At 41.4% G+C, this 22,177-nt stretch overlaps 1 protein-coding gene across 1 annotated transcript in view; it reads right to left on the reverse strand.

Moving 5' to 3' along the window:
* Positions 1-22,177, reverse strand: part of Dnah3 (dynein axonemal heavy chain 3) — a 197,007-nt gene that overhangs the window by 172,887 nt on the left and 1,943 nt on the right. The window contains exons 2-7 of the mRNA XM_042689859.1: positions 19,480-19,584; positions 18,542-18,764; positions 14,118-14,190; positions 13,643-13,817; positions 11,837-12,026; positions 5,338-5,533 (exon numbers count right to left, since the gene is read on the reverse strand). Coding sequence (XP_042545793.1) covers positions 5,338-5,533; positions 11,837-12,026; positions 13,643-13,817; positions 14,118-14,190; positions 18,542-18,764; positions 19,480-19,584 — 962 coding nt within the window. The remainder of the gene's footprint in view (positions 1-5,337; positions 5,534-11,836; positions 12,027-13,642; positions 13,818-14,117; positions 14,191-18,541; positions 18,765-19,479; positions 19,585-22,177) is intronic.

Below are 22,177 nucleotides of genomic sequence, written 5' to 3' on the forward strand. Positions count from 1 at the left end.
TCTCCTCTACCTTCCCATGACACTCTTAATTTCACCTAGTTCTCCCACATCTGTGGATGACCTGCCACACTCCCCAAGGCCTATTTTAGCCTACAGTACTTACATTTATTTACTTATTTATTGTGCCAGCACTGGGGCTTCAACTCAGGGCCTAGGCATTGTCCCTGAGCTCTTTTGCTTAAGGCTAGCACTCACCACTTTGAGCCACAGAGCCACTTACAAGTTTTCTGGTCTCCCGGACCAGAAGATGAGAATTTCTCAGACTTGTCTACCTGGGCTGGCTTTGAATCATTCTCAGATCTCAGCTTCCTGAGGAGCTAGGATTACAGGCATGAGCCACCAGCACCCTGCTTTCCTTAGTTTGTTTGTTTTTTTCAAGGCTAGTGCTCTATCACTTGAACCACAGCAGCATTTCCCCAATCCTCTTTCTAAAACATCTATTCCATTCAATAACTTGCTCATTTAAATCATCTATGACTAGCATTTCTCATACTAGATCTATGCCAGATTTTCAGCTTGTCCCAGTTCTTCCCTCTCATTTTCATTAGAAATTAGATTTCTATATATTGAAAATGGATTCTAGAACTTGTAGGTGGGAAGGGGAGGGAAAAACAGACAGGGCAAGGAAAGGGGTGGCATTGTTCAAAAAGAAATATACTGATTAATGTTAACTGTGACCCCCTCTGTTATCACACCTTTATAATAATAATTTTAAAATTTTTAATTAAATTAGATTTCCTTGTCCCCCAGAAGTTTATAGCCTACATGTCTACAGTAGGTAGTGAACTTAGTGGTAGTGATGTGACCAGGAACAAAGCACTGTTTAGAGGAGAGAAACCTCACTTGTCACTTGTTTGAAATTCAACCCTAGTATGGCACTTGTTACCTCCTGATAATTCTTGATTTTTTGCTTTTTCTGGTACTAGAATGTGAACTGGGTGCTATCCTTTAGCTTGTTCACTCAAAGATAGAGTTGTACCACTTGGGGATTTTTGGTTAGTAACTGGAAATAAAAGACTTTCCTGCCTAGTGATCCTCAGATCTTAGTCTTCTGAGTAGCTAGGATTACAGGCTTGAGCCACTGACACCCAGGTCTTGCTGATCTTTTTTTTAATGCATAACAAACTTCTGACATTGGCTAGACCAGGTTTTCTACTTTTTTCCTTAAATTCTCAGTCTATCTCCCCAAACTCCCTATCCTCCAACAATTTTTTTGTAGATTTTTTTTCTTATAAGGTTTTAAGTTAAATGGTGCCAATCACATGAGAAAATTGCTCTGTATCATTTTCTTAACAAGTCTCTCTCATTGTTGTTATTTTGGATTAAGTCAATAAACTTTTCTTTCCTTTTTTTGCCTTTTTTCCTGGGGTTTAAACTCAGGGCCTGGGTACTGTCTCTGAGCTTCTTATGCTCAAGGCTAGCACTCTATTACCTGAGCCACAGCACCACTTCTGGCCTTTTCTGTTTATGTGGTACTGCGGAATTGAGCCCTGGGTTTCATGCACACTAGGCAAGCGGTCTACCACTAAGCCACAATCCCAGCCCTCAACAAACTTTTCTAAATGACTCTCATCATTTTGGGTACCTCTTGTCTTCATTGTTTTCTTTAGAAAAAAAAGAAAAGAAAATTTCCTTCTAATTTCTTCTCACTAGAATCTATAGATTCCTTCATTTGCCATCTTTTTTCTATTTGATCAATTTAAACTCACAAATACATGAATGCCCATTATCTTTTTTTTTTTTTTTCAGTCATGGGGCTAGAACTCATGACTTGGGTGCTGTTCCTGGGTGATTCAGCTCAAGGCAAGTGCTCTATCACTTGAGCCACAGTGCCACTTCTGGTTTTCCAGTAGTTAATTGGAGTTAAGAGTCTCATGGACTTTCCTACCTGGGCTGGCTTTGATCCTCAGAGCTCAGCCTCCTGGGTAGCTAGGATTACAGGTGTGAGCCACCAGCACCAGCTCCATTATCTTTTTAGAACTGAGCTCTAGCAATTTTACCAGCTCTAAGAGTGACTTCCTCAATACTTTCTAGGTTAATTTATTTTCACTTAATGTATTTTTTGGACAGTGCTGGGGATTGAACTCAGGGCCTTGTCTTGCCTTCTGTCACTTGAGTCACTCTCAGTACTTTTTGCTTTCTTTATTTTTCAATTAAATTTTTGCTTTTTCCCAGACCAGCCTGGATTGCAATCCTCCTATTTATGTTTCTCACATAGCTAAGACAACAGGCACATGCCATCATACTCGTTTTTGAAAACTGGTTGAAATGGGAGTCTTGTAAACTTTTTTGCCTAGTTGCCCTACAAGAATGATCCACCACACTCAATTTAATTTTCTTTCTTTCTTACTTACTTTTTTTTAACCATCTTCCTGTGGCTTTAACTCTAGTCTTGGGCACTGTCCCTGAGCTTTTGTGCTCAATACCAGCACTCTACCTCTTAAACCATAGCTCTACTTCTGGCCTGTTTTGTAGTTAATTGGAAATAAAAGTCTCATAAATTTTTCTGCTTGGGCTACCTTTAAACAAAGATCCTTCTGAGTAAACTACTAGTGTGAGCCACCAGCACCTGGTCTTGACTTACTTTTTGATTCCATAAACATGCTTGTAATGAAAAGAAATGCTTTGATTTACTGAACAAATATAATATGACAAATATTATTCTAAGCACTTTAGCTAACTCTCTCTTTATATTTCCTATTTGCATATTAAGAAAAAATGTCACAGAGGGATTCATTTACTCCAAATCACATAGTCACCTAAAACTAGAAATAAGTAGTTGCAGAAATGATTACTGTATATACTTCTGCCTAATTAGGAAATTACTTTTTCTACTGTTCAGACTAGCACTGCCAGTGTATTATAGAGAATGTAGTTATTTCTCATCATTGGTAGCCTCTATCCTATATGGACTTCACCTTCAACTACTGTGTGTGTGTGTGTGTGTGTGTGTGTGTGTGTGTGTGTGTGTGTGTGTGTGTGTGTATACTGGTTCTGGGGCTTGAATTCAAGGCCTGCGCACTCTCCCTGAGCTTTTTACTCAAAGCTAGTGCTCTACCACTTGGGCTATAGTTACACTTCCAGTTTTTTTTCCCCCAGCTTTTTGGTGGTTACACAGATTTTCATGGCCAGGCTGGCTTTGCACCACAATCTTCAGATCTCAGTGTCTTGAATAGCTCGGTTACAGGTGTGAACCACCAGCATCCCGCTCAATTCCTTTTTAAAACAAATAAGTTCTCCAGTAACAAGACATTCCTAAGACTAACATATTCAAAACTAAGAGATCTTCCAAAAGCAAAATATCTGTGCCACTGACTGCCAGCCAATTAACATTAAATACAGATATCTGCCTCTAAGATTTCTAATAAAGGACCTACATGGATTATTAGGTTAAACTTTCAGTGATTTCAACAAGATTTGTATCCTTTAAGAGGGCTATTTAAAAAAAATGCTTCTTCCAGAGCAACCAGTAAATGAGTAATCAAAAAAACTGAGTAACCATACAATGGATTATTCAGCCAGAAATAGGAATGCTACACTGATACATGCTTCAATGTGAATAAATATTGGAAATATATTTAGTGAAAGAAACCACAGGTGGAAGGATATATTTTATATGATTCTATTTATATGAGATGTCCAGAATAGGTAAATCAACCAAGAAAGAAAGTGAATTAGTTGACAGAAGCTGATAGAGAGCTAATAGGTACAGGATTTCTAGGGTGATGAAAATATTTTTAAATTAATGATGAAGATGGCACACATTTTTAAAAGGATGAATTTTATGCAATGTACCTTACAATTTCCTTCCTATATCTGTGGGTTATGTATGTATAATTCAGGCAACCAGAGACAAAAAATATTTGGAAAAAATTGCTTCTGTACTCAATATGTACAGAAATTTTTCTTATGATTTTTCCTAAATAATATGTTAGAACAACTAATTACATAGTACTTTCAATATACTAGATATAAGTAATTTAGAGATAGTTTAAAATATATGAGAAAGTGGGCTGGGAAAGTGGCTCAGTGGTAGAGTGCTTGCCTTGCATGCATGAGGCCCTGGGTTCGATTCCTCAGCACCACATAAGCAGAAAAAGCCAGAAGTGGTGCTGTGGCTCAAGTGGTAGAGTGCTAGCCTTGAGCTGAAGAGCTGCGGGACAGCGCACAGGCCCAGGGTTCAGGCCTCACGACCAGCAAAAAAAAAAAAAAAAAAAAAGTAAATAAAATGAATAAAAAATATATAAGAAAGTGCATAGATTACATGCAAATATTATGCCACTTTATATAAGGAACTTGAGCATCTGTGGGTTTTGGTATCCATTGAGGGTTGTGGACCAATAGCTAATGTATCCCAAGAAACTATTGTATATCTCAATTGTGTGTGTGTGTGTGTGTGTGTGTGTGTGTGTGTACACGCGTGCGTGCGCATGTGTGCACGCACACTTGCCAGTGCTGGGACTTGAACTCCGAGTGTGAGTGCTGTCCCTGAGCTGTTTTGTTCAAGGCTAGCCTCTCCCACTTGAGCAATAGCTCTACCTTCAGCTTTTTGGTGGTTAATTGCAGATAACTGAAGAGTCTTATAAACTTTTCTACCAAGGGTAGCTTCAAAGTGAAATCCTCAGATCTCAGCCTCCTGAGTAGCTAGGTTGACAGTGTGAACTAACAGTATGCAGATCAATTTTTGAAAAAGTATAAAGTGATAAAGGGGGCTCCACCTCCCTCCTCCTTACACTTACGAGTCTTGTGGCCAATTTAGTCATTATAAATGTAACTGAGAGACCACAGATTCAGCTGAGTTCCTACAGGAATAAAACCCAAATCCCCATCCCCCATCCATCTCATAGGCAGACAAATAAGGGAGCAGACATGCAATTATATTTAGGATAACAGTATCATCATGAAGATGATGGTGAATTAATACTTCTCTGGTACTTAGGTTTTATCAGGTACTATAATAAACATGTTGTATCTATTAAATTAGTCATTCTTCCCAGCAACCCTATAAAGTAGGAACTGTTACGTCAAATTTACAGATAAAGAAAGGACATGTTGTATTACCTCCAAAGCCAATTGATTCAGTGTGTGGCTATTAACCAACATGCTCCAGTGCTTTGAGATAGATTCACAAAGGAGGCTGCTTAACTCTTACATGTGGGATTGTCACTCATAGTTCATATAATTCATAGTTCATAGTTCATATGTACTTGGAGTCTAGGATATTTGTTCATCCCATTTTGATGCAAGGTCAGGCCCCCTCTAAGAGGCTTGCTTGTGTGTGCACAGAACAACAAAGAAAGGGGAGCATGGGGAGAGGGAAGGACAGGCCCTTCTTACTCTGAAAACCACAGTTCTTTCAGTTGGAGCATCATGGGGTTCACTGTGTGCAGATGCTCCTCGTTCCACTTCTTGGCATTCTGGTAGACAGTGTGCCAGGGCACAGGGGCCCGGATCACTCTGAGAGGGAACACACGAGGGAGGCTCTCAATGAAGAGCCTTTGCTTCTCCATTGGGTCCATGAGAATATAATCAACTAGAACCAAGAGAAAAAACACCTTGATATTAGTCAGAATCCTTAAACAATGTATTAGTATATGCTAATACCCCATCAGTCCTCAATTGATTTCCCTCAACAAGACAGCTATAAAATTATGTTAAAGCATTCATTCATGCTAAAAGCTCTGGAGAAAATAGGAATAGAAGGAACATTTCTAAAAACAATAAAAGCCATTTATGACAGACCAATAGCCAATATTATACTTAATGGGGAAAAGCTACAACCAATCCTCCTAAAAACAGGAACAAGGCAAGGATGTCCACTGTCTCCACTCCTCTTCAACATAGTCCTAGAACCCTTAGCCAGGGCAATAAGGCAAGAAAAAGACATTAAAGGGATCCGCATAAGGAAAGAAGAAGTTAAACTATCCCTTTTTGCAGACGACATGATACTATACCTCCACGATCCCAAAAACTCCATCCCCAAACTTTTAGAAATCATAAGTCACTTCAGCAAAATAGCAGGATACAAAATAAACCCACAAAAATCAGTTGCCTTCCTATACACTGATAATGCACAGGAAGAGAGGGAAATAAAGGGAGCAACCCCATTCACAATAACCTCCCCAAAAATAAAATATTTAGGAATTAACCTAACCAGAGATGTAAAAGAACTATTTAATGAGAACTATAAAAAGTTAAAGAAAGAAATTGCAGAAGACACTAGGAAATGGAAAGACCTCCCATGCTCCTGGATAGGCCGACTTAATATAGTAAAGATGGTGATACTTCCAAAACTAATATACAAATTCAATGCAATTCCTATTAAAATCCCAATGACGTACATCACTGAAATACAGAAAACAGTCCAAAAATTTATATGGAACAACAAAAGACCTAGAATAGCCAAAACAATTCTAGGGGATAAAGACAATATGGGAGGGCTATCCATGCCGAACTTCAAACTCTACTACAGAGCTATAATCACAAAGACAGCATGGTACTGGCACAAAAACAGACCCGAAGACCAATGGAACAGAATAGAAGATCCAGATATAAATCCACAGGCCTACAGCCAGCTGATATTCGACAAAGGAGCCAAAGACATACAATGGAAGAAACACAGCCTCTTCAACCGCTGGTGCTGGGAAAACTGGGCAGCCACATGCAGAAAACTAAAAGTGGACCCCAGCCTATCACCATGCACCAACATCAACTCAAAATGGATTAAAGACCTTAACATTAAACCTGAATCTCTGAAACTACTACAGGACAGAGTAGGAGAGACACTTGAACTAATAGGCACAGGAAGGAACTTCCTGAACAGAGTCCCAGGGTCACAACAAGTTGGAGAGAGACTCGACAAATGGGACTACCTTAAAATAAAAAGCTTCTGCACAGCTAAATCTATCGCAACTAAGCTAGAAAGACAACCAACTAATTGGGAAAAAATATTTACCAGCAATATATCAGACAAGGGGTTAACATCCTGTATATACAGGGAACTCAAGAAACTAATCCCTCCCAAACCTAACAAACCAATTACTAAATGGGCAAGGGAACTAAAGAGGGACTTCTCAAATGAAGAAATAAAAATGGCAAAGAAACACATGAGGAAATGTTCATCATCCCTGGTGGTGAAGGAAATGCAAATAAAGACAACCCTGAGATACCACCTTACCCCAGTCAGAATGTCCCACATCCACAAATCAGCCAACGACAAATGCTGGAGGGGATGTGGAGAAAGAGGAACCCTGTTACACTGCTGGTGGGAATGTACACTTATACAACCACTTTGGAAAGCAGTCTGGAGGGTCCTTAGAAAGCTAAAGATTGACCTCCCTTACGACCCAGTCATACCACTTCTAGGCATCTACCCTGAACAACAGGAACCAATATACAAGGACACGTGCACCTCCATGTTTATTGCAGCACTGTTCGCAATAGCCAGGATATGGAAACAACCCAGATGCCCCACCACAGATGAATGGATCCAAAAATTGTGGTATCTATACACAATGGAATATTATGCAGCCATTAGAAATGACAAAATAATGGCATTTGCAGGGAAATGGATGGAGCTAGAAGGAATCATGTTGAGCGAGGTAAGCCAAGAACGAAGAGACAAACGGTACATGGTCTCCCTGATAAGTGGATGCTAAATCCAAAAGGTTAGGTGATACGATAAAACTAACAGGACTTAAGAAACAAAGAACTCCCGCTCATCTGGTTGAACCACTACTAAATATCCCCATGCTGCTGATCACAAATATGGTATATAACATGTGAACACTGTTATATATTACAGACTGTGGTAGACAATTTGCTCCAGGGAAGTTAGAATGAACTTGTGACTTTGAAATTATGTAATCATTTAATCACAATCAAAAAAAAAAAAAAAAAAAAAAAAGAACCTCGGGGAAGGGAGGGAGGGAGGGGATGGTAGGGGGAAAACAATGGAGGGGGTAACAATGTTCAAGAGGAAGTGTACTCATAACCTCACTCATGTAACTGTAACCCTCTGTATAGTAGCTTTACAATAAAAATAAATAAATAAATAAATAAATAAAATTATGTTAAAGGAGCTTGGCACTGGTGGCTCATGCCTGTAATACTAGCTACTCAGGAGGCTGATCTGAAGATCACAGTTCAAAGCCAGCCCAGGCAGGAAAGCCCAAGAGACTCTTATCTCCAATTAACCACCAGAAAACTAGAAGTGGTGCTGTGGATCAAAGTGGTAGAGTCCTAGCCTTGAGCATAAAAGCTCAAAGACAGCGCCCAGGTCCTGAGTTCAAGCCCCACTACCAACCAAAAAAAAATTATACTAAGTGAAGTAAGTCTGACCCAAAAGATACAAAGGACACATGGCTTCTCTCATATGTGGAAGTTAGAACTATTTTATCATACATACATAAACATATACAGGGCCATATGCACATATACAGAAACATATGAACTATAGAATATGCTATACCCTAGTATATACTGAACTATAGTATATGCAAGGAAGAATTCCAATGCCAAAATTATGTTAAAGGAGCTTTGAACAACTAATTTACAATTTACCAAAATGAATACCAAAAAGCTAGTACCTCAAGTGTGACAGAGTGAGATCCTGGGAGAGGGGGAGAGAAATAAAGAGAGGAAGGGGAAAAGAATGAGTCATACTATTCAATGTCCATATGTGAAAATAAAGCTAAGAAAATTGAAGAGCTAAGTAGGTTTGGGAGAGATGGTGGAGAATAATGAAGAGGATGACATTGATCGAGATATACTCATAAACTGAAATGTTGAATTGAAACACCTTTCCAAAACAAAATGTATTGCCAGATGCCGGTGGCTCACACCTCAATCTTAGCTACTCAGGAGACTGAGATCTGAGGATCAGGGTTCAAAGCCAGCCTGGGTAGGAAAGTCCTTGAAACTCCTATCTCCAATAAACCACCAGAAAACAGGAAGTGGTGCTGTGGCTCAAGCAGTAGAATGCTCACCTTGAGCTGAAGAATGCAGGGACAGCACCCAAGCCCAGAATTCAAGCCCCACAACTGACCAAGAAAAATTGAATTTATTGAAAAAAATCAATACAATGGGTACAACAGTAATTATGAATGGAAATTTTCACAACAAATGTTTTACATGCTAAGGAAAGAGACAGGTAAAGGCTTCCTACTCATGGTAACACTTAAGGCTGAAAAGGAGCTCATTAACCAGAAAGACAGGAAAAGCATATAAAGAGGTGAAGTGCTATCACTTCTGGATGGTCTGCTTAAGCAGCTGGAAGATGTGCTATGGCAGAAATACTAGGTCCAAGTGAAGTTATACATGATACAACTGGAGAAGCAAGTTGGAGCTGTGAATGAAGGACCTTGTATTTTTATTTTTAGCAGCTGGGTGCTGTGGTAGTAAACATTATGAAAGTAAGGAAAATGAAAATAACTAGACAGCTTAGTAAAGCTAGAGTAGCAAGGTAGATTAGAAGGGATGTAACAAGGAGTGTGGTAAAGATAGCATATTCTATCTTTACAAGGAATGTAACAAAGGAGCCAATCCCATGTGAAATGAAATGGCAATCTCAATGGTAAATAATAGTAAAGAAATAAAAGCATATGGCAAAGCAGGATGAGTTGAAAGTTGAAACAAGAAGTGTAGAAGAGGGGCTGGGAAGGTGGCTCAGTGGTAGAGCGCTTGCCTTGCATGCCTGAGGCCCCGGGTTCAATTCCTCAGCACGCATAAGCAAAAAGAAAAAAGCAAGAAGTGGCGCTGTGGCTCAACAGGTAGAGTGCTAGCCTTGAGCTGAAGAGCTGAGGGACAGCGCCCAGGCCCAGAGTTCAGGCCCCATGACCGGACCCCAAAAAATAAAAAAAGTGTAGAAGATTGAAGGAGCCCTGAAGGATAAAGAGGAAAAAACAAAAATGCATTAGGTCTTGAGCTAGATTTTGAAATTTGCATGAGCTCTTGCTATCCACTGTATTGCTCCTGAGTTTTGTCACATTTTTTTTTTTTTGGCTAGTCCTGGGCTTGAACTCAGGGCCTGGGCACTGTCCCTGAGCTTCTTTTGCTCAAGGATAGCACTCTACCACTTGAGCCACAGCTCCACTTCCAGCTTTTTCTGTGTATGTGGTACTGAAGAATGGAACCCAGGGCTTCATGCATGTTAGGCAAGCATTCTACCACTGAGCCACATAACCAGCCCCTGAGTTTTGTCACATTTGAACCAGCAAGTTTGTCATAAATGCAGAATCTCAACTCAGTTGCTAGTGGTTCACACCTGTAATCCTAACTACTCAGGAAGCTGAGATCCAAAGGATCATAGTTCAAGGTCATCTAAGACAAGAAAAAAAATCTATGAGACTCCATCCCCACATAATCAGCAAATGAAATACTGAAATCAAACCCCTTTGAACAACTGCTTAAAGATAATAACAAAAAAATTATAAGATGGGCTGGGAAGGTGGCTCAGTGGTAGAGCACTTGCCTTGCATGCATGAGGCCCTGGGTTCGATTTCTCAGCACCACATAAGCAGAAAAAAAAAGCCAGAAGTGGCACTGTGGCTCAAGTGGTAGAGCGCTAGCCTTGAGGTGAAGAGCTGAGGGACAGCACCCAGACCCAGAGTTCAGGCCCACGACCGGACCCAAAAAAAAAAAATTCTAAGAAATAAAACCTTAAAAAAATAACCAGCAAAAATGCCAGATTGGAAGTATGATTCAGATGGTAGAGTTAAGCAAAAGCAAGGCCCTAAGTTCACTCCTGACTACCAGGAAAATAAAATAAATATAAAATATAAAATAAAATCAAAACTGCAGAATCTCAGGCTCCAGCTCAGTTTTAGATCTGTTAAATCAGAACCTATTTTTTAACAAGATCCCCAGGTTGTGAGGTTCCCCCACATTGAAGTGTGGAAAGTATTGTATACACTATTGATGAGAGGAAGTTAGCAGGCATTCGCACTAAAGATTCAATGGTATTTTTTTTAAGCATATTCAGTGTAATGAGGGTGGTAACTGATGTGAGTATAATGGATTGAAAGATGTGCAGATTAGTGAAGCACAGTTTGGGGTGTTTCTACAAACGATTGGCACATGGAACAGATACTGAGAGGACAAAGACCAGCCCTGAATATGGAATCATCCAAAATGCTGGGGGCCCATTTGGAACAAAAACAGGAGAAAGGAACCCATCAATGCAGGTAGGTCTCTCTCTCATTCTGCTTCCTGGCCACCAGGTGGACAGCTTTGCTTTACCACGTGCTCTCTGATATACTTCTGTTTCACCACAACCCAAAAGTGCTGGAGCCAACAGATGATGGACTGAAACTTTGAAATCATGAGCCAAAATTAATCTCTCTCCCTCCCTTTCCCTCCCTCTCCCTCCCTCCCTCTCTCTCTCTCTCTCCCTCCCTCTCTCTCTCCCTCCCTCTCTCTCCCTCCCTCCCTCCCTTCCCCCCCCCCCCCCCTCTCTCTCTCTCTCTCTCTCTCTCTCTCTCTCTCTCTCTCTCTCTCTCTCTCTCTCGTGCTGGTCCTGGGGCTTGAACTCAAGGCCAGGGCACTATCCATGAGCTTCTTTTGCTCCAGGCTAGCATTCTACCACTTGAACTCAATTCCTGGCCTTTTGGTAGTTTATTGGAGATAAAAGTCTCATGGACTTTGTTGCCAGGGCTGGCTTCAAACTGCAATCCTCAGATCTCAGCCTCCTGAGTACTAGGGTTACAGGTGTGAGCCACAAGCACCTAGCTAATTTTTCTTTTTTAAGTTGATTTGCTTTGGTATTTTGTCACAGGGATGACAAAGGGGAAAGACAGTGCCCACAACAGAAGCCCCACCCACTTAAGCCCAGCCTTACCAATGCTTTTCATGAGGCTATAGTAATAGTCATGTTCCTTCTCTTTCACCAGTGCTATTATCAGGGGCTCCAGGGTGGGATTTGTCAACAGTGTGTTAGGGATCAGCTTTGAAATCCGAACCAGTACTTGATCTTCCTCTGGGGCAATCATGTCTTTCCGAATGCCATTGGTCAAATAGTAATAGTATCTCTTTCATAAACAAAGCACAAGCAAGAAAAAAGATTATGATTGGGTAATTGTGCCCAGCTGTCCCACCCACCAGCTGCCAAGGGACCCTGTTCATGCCCTCCAATTACTACCACATTACTTTCTGGGCCTGTCAGTTCATACATGTTGCAACAAGATCTCTGGCTAATTTTTCTCACGACACCAGAAGATGCAACCAAACTGCAGAGGGTACAATGGGGGCTACCAAAGGACTCCTCAAGCAATTTTAAAACAGAAAGTGTGAAGGAGGAAGTGTATCCAGTGATATTTAAGAAAAGGAATGGCAAGCTAGGTAATCATAGCTATTTGGGCAGCTGAGATCTGAAAACTGCAGTTCAAAGCCAGCCCAAACAGGAAAGTCTCTGAGACTTATCCTCTATTAACAAGCAAAAAGCCACAATTGAAGGTGTGGCTCAAGTGGGAGAGTACCAACCTTGAGCAAAAAAGCTAAGAGACAGAGCCTGGGCACTAGTACCAACACACACACACACACACACACACACACACACACACACACACACACACATACACACAATCTGGCAACCTTAGTCTATGGGCCACCACTTTTATTTTTATTTTTTGGTGCCAGTACTGTGGCTTGAATTCAGGATCTGGGTGTTATCCCTTAAATTTTTCATTCAAGGCTGGTGCTTTCCCACTTGAACCACAGCTCTACTTCTGAATTTCTGATGGTTAATTGGAGGTGAGAGTCTCATGGAGGAGCTGGGAATGTGGCTTAGTGATAGAGTGCTTACCTTGCATGCCTGAAGCCCTGGATACCACATACACAGAAAAAGCCAGAAGTGGCACTATGGTGCAAGTGGTAGAGTGCTAGCCTTGAGCAAAAAGAAGCTCAGGGACAGTGCCCAGACCCAGAGTTCAAACCCTAGGACTGGCAAAAAAAAAAAAAAAAATAGAGTCTCATGAACTTTCCTTCAGGAGCTGGCTTCATATCTCAGTCTCCTGAGTAGCTAGGATTACAGGCATGAACCACCAGCACCCCTATTTGGGCCACTGTTTTGCAATTTGTGTATCAATATCTCTGTGTCTCTGTCTCTGTCTCTTTCCTTCCCTCTTCTCCCCCACCTCATCTCTCTTTCTGCCTGCTGGTCTATCATGAGTCTCAACTTTGGTCTTCTTAGAACCTTCCCAAAATGGGCTGGGAACGTGGCTCAGTGGTAGAGCGCTTGCCTTGCATGCTTTGAGGCCCTGGGTTCGATTCCTCAGCACCACATAAGCAAAAAGAAAAAAACTGGAAGTGGCGCTGTGGCTCAAGTGGTAGAGCGCTAGCCTTGAGCTGAAGAGCTGAGGGACAGCGCCCAGGCCCAGAGTTCAGGCCCACGACTGGACCAAAAAAAAAAAAGAAAAGAAAGAAAGAAAAAAGAACCTTCCCAAAATAACTCTTGCTGTTCTCCTCTAGGTTGAATCACTCAGATGCCAAAAGTGGGAAATTGAGAGAAAATGGGCTCTCTCCACTGGGAGAGAGCAAGGGAAGGGGTGACACTGCCCAAAAAGAAATATATTCTTTACCTGACTTATGCCACTGTAACTTCTCTATACATCACCTTTATAATAATAATTTTTTAAAAAGAATGTACCTCCAGATCTAATTCAGATGGAATTTTTTCTATAGCTTCTATTTCCTTCTCCTGCTCCAACATCACATCTATCTGCTGTTCAGGACTCATCGGTCTACTTCCCAGGAAGGTTGAAGACATGTCCATGTCAAGTTTTGTGGATCGGGTGGCTGAGGTGCTGCAGACCAGGTAGGAGCTGAAGAGTAGACATGATTCCCCCCCTTAGGGCCTCCACATCAGTCCTGGGATGTCAGACCTACTTTCTTCAAGTTGATGAGTATGATTTTGACAGAAGCTCCTCTCCTCTAATGGCAACTGTGAGTTTCAAGGAGGACCCTGGTTTTGCTCAGTTAATCTCTGTTACTTTAGGGCCTAAATTCAGTTAAGGCAATTGATTCCCTAAGTATCTGAAAATGCTTAGAAGAAATGAACCCAGAGCTGCTTTTGGTACAGCTGAGTGCCTTGTTATTTTCTGGTACCCACAGTGACACCTTACCAGCTGGGATCCTGTTTGCCTCTGGAAGATAACTTCATCTTCTTCTTCTTGGGCTCAGATGAGCTTTTTGATCCTTAAGGAATAGAGAAGAAAAAAAAAATCTGGGGTAGGCAATTCATTCTTTGTCCACAGGTCTTGACCCTTGGAATAGTTCAGGAACATACCCACGGGAGTGGGCATGATGTGGTCAGTAGTGTCATTAGTGGGCTCTGGTCTCCCATGTGTCACTAATTACCTATGTGACTTCACTACTTTTCCCCATCTTTAGCTTCCCCAGAGGTACAATGAAAAGAGCATACCATCCATTCATCCATACATGTGATGACTATTAATGGCCTATTCAACTGGCTTTGCAATACTACCCACTCTATGTTCTAACTCTCAGTTGAATCATGGCTTAGCACTTGCTTATAAATAGACCTAGGCTTTTAAATTCAATGCATTTAGGTTTTGTGAGTGTGCACTTGTGCACGTGTGTGTGTGTGTGTGTGTGAGTGTGAGTGTGTGTGTGTGTGTGCCAGTACTGTGGTTTGAACTCAGGGCCTGGGTGCTTTCCCTTAGCTCTTTCACTCAAATCTAGTGCTCTACCACTTGAACTACACCTCCATTTCTGTTGTTTTGCTGGTTAATTGGAGATAGGAGCTTCACAGATTTGTCTGCCAAGGATGGCTTTGCACCTCACTCTTCAAATCTTGGCCTCCAGAGCAGTTAAGCTTACAGGCATGGGCCACCAGCACCCAGAAACATATATTTTAGTTTTAGCTTACAGGAAATTTTAAACCAGTATCATTTATCAAAAGTAATGACAAATAGAAAAAAATTAATATCATTTGCAATAAATAGATGTATAGATAAATTAAATATTGTATAAAAACTATTTTAGTTGTTTTTACTTAGATAACATAACTTGCTAAAGGCTATAACCTGAGGAAATTAATAAGTAATAAATAAATGTGAATAAATATTAATATTGTACTGATACTTTGATTGAATCAAGAGTATTGAAAATTCAGGTAAGATTTATTTTGAACTCATACTTTGAGGGGGGTTTTTTTTGTTTATTTTTTGCCAAGCCTGGGGCTTAAACTCAAGGCCTGGGCACTGTCTCTGGGCCTATTTGTGCTCAGGTTAGTGTTTTACCACTCGAGCCACAGTGCCACTTTCAGGTTTTTCTGAGTAGTTTTATTAGAGATAGTTTCATGGACAGAGATAGTCTCATGGACTTTTCTGCCTGAACTGGCTTGAAGCCACAATCCTCAGATTTCAGCCTCCTGAGTAGCTAGGATTACAGGCTTGAACCGTTGGCATCCAGCTACTTTGAGCTTCTTAATGTACTCTGGACATTGGATTACTCAAGAAGAGATATTTCCACAGCCAGGCATGGTGGCTTACGTCTGTAATCCTAACTACTTGTCCAAAGGAGGCAAAGATTATAGGAGTGTGTTTTGTGTTTTGTGTATTGAGGCCAGCCCAGACATAAAAGTTTAAAAGACTCTATCTTACCCAATAGTTGAGTGCAGAGGTGCACTTGCTACCCCAGCTATGGGGGAAGCACAGTGGCTGGAAGCAGTGGTACATGCCTGTCATCCCCAGTGACGTGGAGAAGCACAAGTAGCACTGCAGATCAAGCTAGCCTGGGCATCAAGTCAAACCCTATTTTAAAAATAAACTGATTCAGGGGCTGGGAAGGTGGCTCAGTGGTAGAGCACTTGCCTAGTATACATGAGGCCCTGGGTTCGATTCCTCAGCACCACCTAAGCAGAAAAGGCCGGAAGTGGCACTGTGGCTCAAGTGGTAGAGCGCTATCCTTGAGCTGAAGAGCTGAGGGACAGTGCCCAGGCCCAGAGTTCAGGCCCCATGTCCGACAAAATAAAATAAAATAACCGATTCAGGGAAACTGAGATGTGGCTCAAGTGGTAGAGCATCTGTCTTGCAAGTCCCACCTGCCCCCTAAAAATGAAGACCCATTTCTATGTGAGCCAGAAATAACCACAGTGTCAAATCAAAGTTATAACTCAATTTTCTGAACTGAGGAGGCAAAAGTTGGAAACACGGGGGAATAACAGAATGTCAGGACACACTGGGATGTGAAGAAGTGGAACCAGGGCCCAGAACCAAAGCAAAGCTAAGAAGACAGCAACACTGTCATGCAGATAAATCAAATGATTCCTCCATCCATATGGTGGCTAAGGGTGGCACAAAAAGGCTGACGTCAGCTGGGCCAAACTTAGAGACTGCCCCAGGGACCAGCTTTATGAAATTCTCAATTGGCACCAAAGGATTGGAGTCCCAAGTATAAAATCTGAGGGATGATGTGAAGGCCCAAGAGACCAGATGGAAGGAGAAGAGATAAAACAGCCAGATGAAGAAGGGCATGCTGTACATTATGGCAATATGGGAGAATAAGCAAACATTATTTATAATGATGGAGATTAGGAGCTGGTTACTCTGGGGTAGGATTTTGTGAAGTCAAGGAGATAAATGTTAAGGAAGGAGGCACAGTAGAATTTTCTCTAGCATGGAAAGGTTTTATGTCTTGTGTGGCTAGTAACTATATATTATAAGCAGCTGTCAAAACTCATTGACCTAAGCCAGGTGCCAATGGCTTACACCTGTAAATCCTAGTTACTCAAGAGGCTGGGATCTAAGGAAAGAGACTCTTATCTCCAGTCAAGGTGTGGTTCAAGTGGTAGAGTGGCAGTCTTGAGAAAAAAAAAGCCAAGCAAGACGGGGGAACCTTAGTTCAAGACCCAGTATTGGCGCACATGCACACACACACACACACACACACACACACACACACACACACACACACACACACACGATATAACCTCCTTGAACTAAACACTTAAGATGTTTACATTTTATTGTGTGTGAATCACAAAATTCAATAAAAATGGAGGAATGCATGAATCAAAAAGAAGAAAAACCCCCAACATAGTTTTAAAATTAAATTCTCAAGCAAGCACCAGTTGCTCACACCTGTAATCCCCCTGGCTACCCAGAAGGCTGAAAGCTGAGGATCCTGGTTCAAAGCCAGCCCAGGCAGGAAAATCCAAGGGTCTAATCTCCAATTAACTGCCAAAAAAAGCCAGAAGTGGAGCTATGGTTCAAGAGTAGAGTGCTAGCCCTAGAACCAGCACACAAAGAAAAATAATTAATGATTTCACTCAGTATAGATTGAAAATGGAAAATATGAGACAGAGCAGATTGGCTCCAAAGCAAAACTAACAAAAAAGTACTAAGGGTTACCCTTAAAGAGGTGTGTGTATGCGTGCTCACACACATGTGTGTGCATGTGGGGGGATGTGTGTGTGCGTGTGTGTGTGTGTGTGTGTGTGTGTGTGTGTGTGTGTGTGTGTGTGTGTGTGTGTAAGGCACTATGGTAAGCAACTTCAAGAAAGGCTTTAAGAATGCCCACCTCCTGTACTACTTTGTATAACCCCTGTCCCTTATAGGCTAGACCTATTATTTACCATTTATCATACTTCTAATAAAAGATGGTAAAAGTGACAGGATGTCAGTTTCAAGTTAATTTCCAAAAATTATTGTGGTTTCTGTCTCTGTCTCACTCACTCCAAAGGAAGCCAGAAGCCATGTTGTAAGATACCCTATAGAGAAGTCTATATGTCAAGAAACCATGAATATAGTCAACAGCCAGCAAGGACCCAAGGGTGTCTGTAAGCTTGGTAATAAACCCTTCCCTACTTGCCTTTAGATGACTATGGCTCTGTCTGATGTGTGTGTGTGTGTGTGTGTGTGTGCACGCGCGTGTCTATGTGTCTGTGTCTGTCTGTCTGTCTGTCTATGTGTACATATGGGTGTGCCAGTACTAGATCTTAAACTCAGGGTCTTGTGCTCTCTTTTTGGCTTTTTCAATTCAAGGCTGGTATTCTACCAATTGACCCACAGTTCCACTTCTGGCTTTTTGGTGGTTAATTGGAAATAAGGGTCTTATGGACTTTTCTACTCAGACTGACATAACCATGATCCTCAGAGCTCAGCTTCTTAAGTAGCTAGGATTGCAGGCATAAGCCACAGGCATCCCTTTCTGGCTGACATCTTGATTACATGCACACGAGAAATTCTGAGCCAGAACCATCCAGTTACCTCCATCCACAGATTCCTGATTTTTAAAAAATCTGAGATGATAAGTATAATGTTTCTAAAGCCACATTGTATTGGACTAATTTGTAATGCAGCAATCAATAACTTAAGTACTTAGAGTAGTGCTTGCTATCGGCAAATGATCCATAAATGTTAGCCATCACAGCAATTCCCATTTCACAGATGAGAAGAGAAAGTTTCTATAAAACTAATCAAAGTTAGCTGCCACAAGAGGTAGAGCAGGATTAGAACCCAGGTATAGAAGTTTCACTCCAAAATTCCCATCTGCTCAAGCTGTGGCCCATTGCCACAAGTACCTGATGGCTGCCCCTTATTGGTCTTGTCTCTTGGGACATTGATGGTGACTGGCTGATAGACCTTTACCAAGTCTTTCAGCTTCAGGTCTTGGGCTGTCAAGGAATAGTTGTTAGCAATGGAGTCGCTGGGTCCACGGTGTTGGTCTTGTTCTTTGAAGGGTACAGCCAGGGTCCATGATGTCCGTTGCATCAAGGGTGGATAAAAGCTGTGTGACATGACAGTCTACAAGGGAAGATATGTAGAGTATGAGAACAGGATTAAAGGCTCTGCTATCACTCCAGTGGAGCTGTCTGCAGCTTATGCTGCATTTTACTTTCTAACTCTCAGTGGGAATACTTTCTGTATGATATCAATAATACTTGTCTGACCACTGTAATAAGATTTCCAATGCCAGCCAAGTGCCAGTGACTCGCGCTCATAATCCTAGCCACTCACAAGGCTGATCTGAGAATTAATAGTTTAGAGCCATCCTGAGCAGACAGAGCTTCTCAGGAAACTTTTATTTTCAATTAACTTGCAAAAAACTGGCAGTGGAGACATGGTTCAAGTGGTAGAATGCCAGTTGTGCATCAGGAAGATTGCCAAGAGAAACATCTGGCATTCAACAACAGCTTTGTGAGTAAGGTAATTTCTATCTCCTGCCCTTACTCCTTATACCTATACTTCCAAGGGATGTCAGTACCCTCATTTTATCAGTGAGGGTGTCAATAACACAGCAGGTCAATGGGAAGCCAGATCCAAACTCACCTTTGCACAGGTACACAGCTCTTTCTCTCACACTACAGCCTTTTCCAGTAGGGATTGGGGAGGATGATCAAAGTCACTAATCGCACTTATCAAATCTGTGCTCTAACAGCACCTGTTGGGGACCTAGAGGCCGGATGTGTTTCTCCCTTTGCCATCCTCACTAGAGATGCTGGTAGCCAGGGGAACTTACCTGATAGAGTTCAGATGGCTCCTCATTTACAGACTGGGGCAGAGGGGGCAGCTCTGGCCGCCGCTGAGAGTGGCTCATGTGATGTATAGAGTCACATTTGGAGATCTGTAGGAAATGGGAACAAAGCCATACTTAATAGGAGAAGATTCCAAGGCCTCTGAAGCTAGTTAGAACTAAAGAATTCCCCAGGAAACATTTTGGGTATCGAGTTCTGCTTGCAAAACATCCTTTTCACCTCCAGCCATCACGTTTCATTTTTCTATATTTAATTTTTACATTGTTATTATAAAGGTGAGATACAGAGGGGATACAGTTATGTAAGTCAGGTACAGGGTACATTTCTTTTTGATCAGTGTCGCCCCTTCCCTTGCTCTCTCCCCGTTTTTCCCTCCAGTTCCCACCGAAAAGTTGTATAGTTAATTTTCAACATAGTGTCCAGTGAGTACCATTGCTGCATTTGTTCACCTTTTGTCCATCCATTTCTGTGTCTCCCCTTACACTCCCAAAGACAGATAAACAAACAAGACAAAAACAAAAACAACAAAAAAGAAAAAACCTCTTGTTTTTTATTTCTTTGAGTTCATTTCAATAAATAGGATTTTTTATGATCAAATGTTTCATTTTTAAATCTTCAATCTGTCTCTTCTCCAAGGTCTCTTCCTTGGGCTTCTTTTCAGTAAGTCAATCTGGATATCCTCCTACCTTTCAGGAAGAGCCCAAATTCTGAGGATGTACCTAGCTACCCTGCCCTGAGATGCCTCTTGCATTTCATAAATGCAAAGTTCCAAATAGAAGCTTTCTCAGGCAGTGACACTGCATCTTATGTGTGATTCACAAACATATCAAACATATGCTTCCTTTAAAAAGTATCAGTGTCTGAGTACACAATTCCATCTGTGAGCCTCAGGTAGGGGTGAATTTGTCTCTGCCACAGCCATTCTCATTCCCAAGTGCTTTACCATCACTCTAAGCAAAGCTAAAAGTGTAATGTCAAATATTATCACTCTGTGTGTGTGTGTGTGTGTGTGTGTGTGTGTGCGCGCGCGCACGTACGCGCAGGCATGCTAGTACTGGGCTTGAACTCAAGACTTCCTAATGTTGCTTGGTTTCTTACTCAAGTCAGTTGCTCTACCATTGAGTCACTTCTGGCTTCACTTCTAGCTTTTTGCTGGTTAACTGGCAGTAAGAATTTCATGGACTTTCCTGCCCGGGCTGGCAGGAATCCTCAGATCTCAGCCTCCTGAGTAACTAGGATTACAAGTCCATTGTAATCCTTAAACACCATTCTGCACCCACATGCATTGGAAATTAAATGAAAACTTGTGAACTAGAATGTACATAGAGCTTGGGATATTAAAAATCATGGAATGAAACCTGGCACTTGTAACTTACACCTGTAATCTTAGCTACTCAGGAGACTAAGATCTGAGGATGGGGATCTATAGCCAGCCTGAACAGGGAAGTCTGTGAGACTCTCATTTCCAATTAATCACCAAAAAGCCAGACATGGAACTGTGGCTCAAGTGGGAGAGCACTAGCCTTGAACATAAGAGCACCCCTGCTCTGAGTTCAAGCCCCAGGACTGACACACATAAAAATAATAATAATGGAATGGAATCACTTGGTCTCATGGCCTAATTCAGTGGTTTTCAAAAAGAAAATGTGATATATGAGAGCCACCAACGGAACTCTATTCACAGTAGGAACACTTCAGCTCTGCCTCAGAGAACCACTGGAATTGTTGATTTTATCTTACAGAACTTCCTATGCTGATTTAAATCACTGTCTTTCACTCTTGACTTCAATCTCAAGTATCTGAGAATTGACCAATCATCTCTAAGAGTTTCCACTTCTACTCCTAAAGTTAATACCAGATCTGTACTGATGAGGTGAAAAGAACAGAAAAATCCCATCATGAACCCGAAAAGAACATAATCATCCAAAGCAGGTACTTTACCATCCAAGGAAGATTTTAGCACAGTATGTTCAGGAATATGGAGCCATTCATTACTTCTTTCAGGATTCCAGAAATTGAGACATATATTGTTTGGTGGGCTAGGACTGTTTATATTGTGTCTTTAAGCAAGAAAACAGTTTTGGGGAAATCTTTCTTTTAGCCTAACTTTTAAATCTGCTTCAAATAAAAATTTTCATTTAGAGAGCAGAAGCCAGGCACTAGTAGTTCATGTCTGTAAATTCTAAAGATTGACATTTGAAGCCAGCCCAGACAGTATAGCTGTGAGATTCTTATCTCCAATTAGCCAGTAACAAAGCTGGAAGGAGAGCTTTGAATCAAGTAATGGAGGAAAAAAAAAAGCAGACCTCAAATTTGCAATCCTCCTGCCTCATCTCCCAAGTAGCTAGGATTACACACAGCCTGTCCAAGGAGGAAGTCAACATTATTTGGGAGATGTCATGTCATTCATTTTTCTGCTTTGTTTTGGGTAAACCTGATGTCAGCCCTGATACCAATTGAGCAAGTTACTCCTTCCACTAAAAGAAAAGGAATATAGCTCTGGTGGGCATTACTCACTTTACTCTGATTTTGGTTCATGTTGCCCAACATGGCTGATCACAGATCCTGGCTCCAGGCATGACACACAGCTATAACCAGTCAGATTTCCCTATCTTCCTTGACACAATGATTGGCTCAGGGATGTCATGTAACCCAAGCATGGTTGACCAGTGTACTTCTTGA

Source organism: Dipodomys spectabilis, unplaced genomic scaffold (genome assembly GCF_019054845.1).
Source record: "Dipodomys spectabilis isolate Male_0828 unplaced genomic scaffold, ASM1905484v1 ptg000127l, whole genome shotgun sequence".
Taxonomy (NCBI): domain Eukaryota; kingdom Metazoa; phylum Chordata; class Mammalia; order Rodentia; family Heteromyidae; genus Dipodomys; species Dipodomys spectabilis.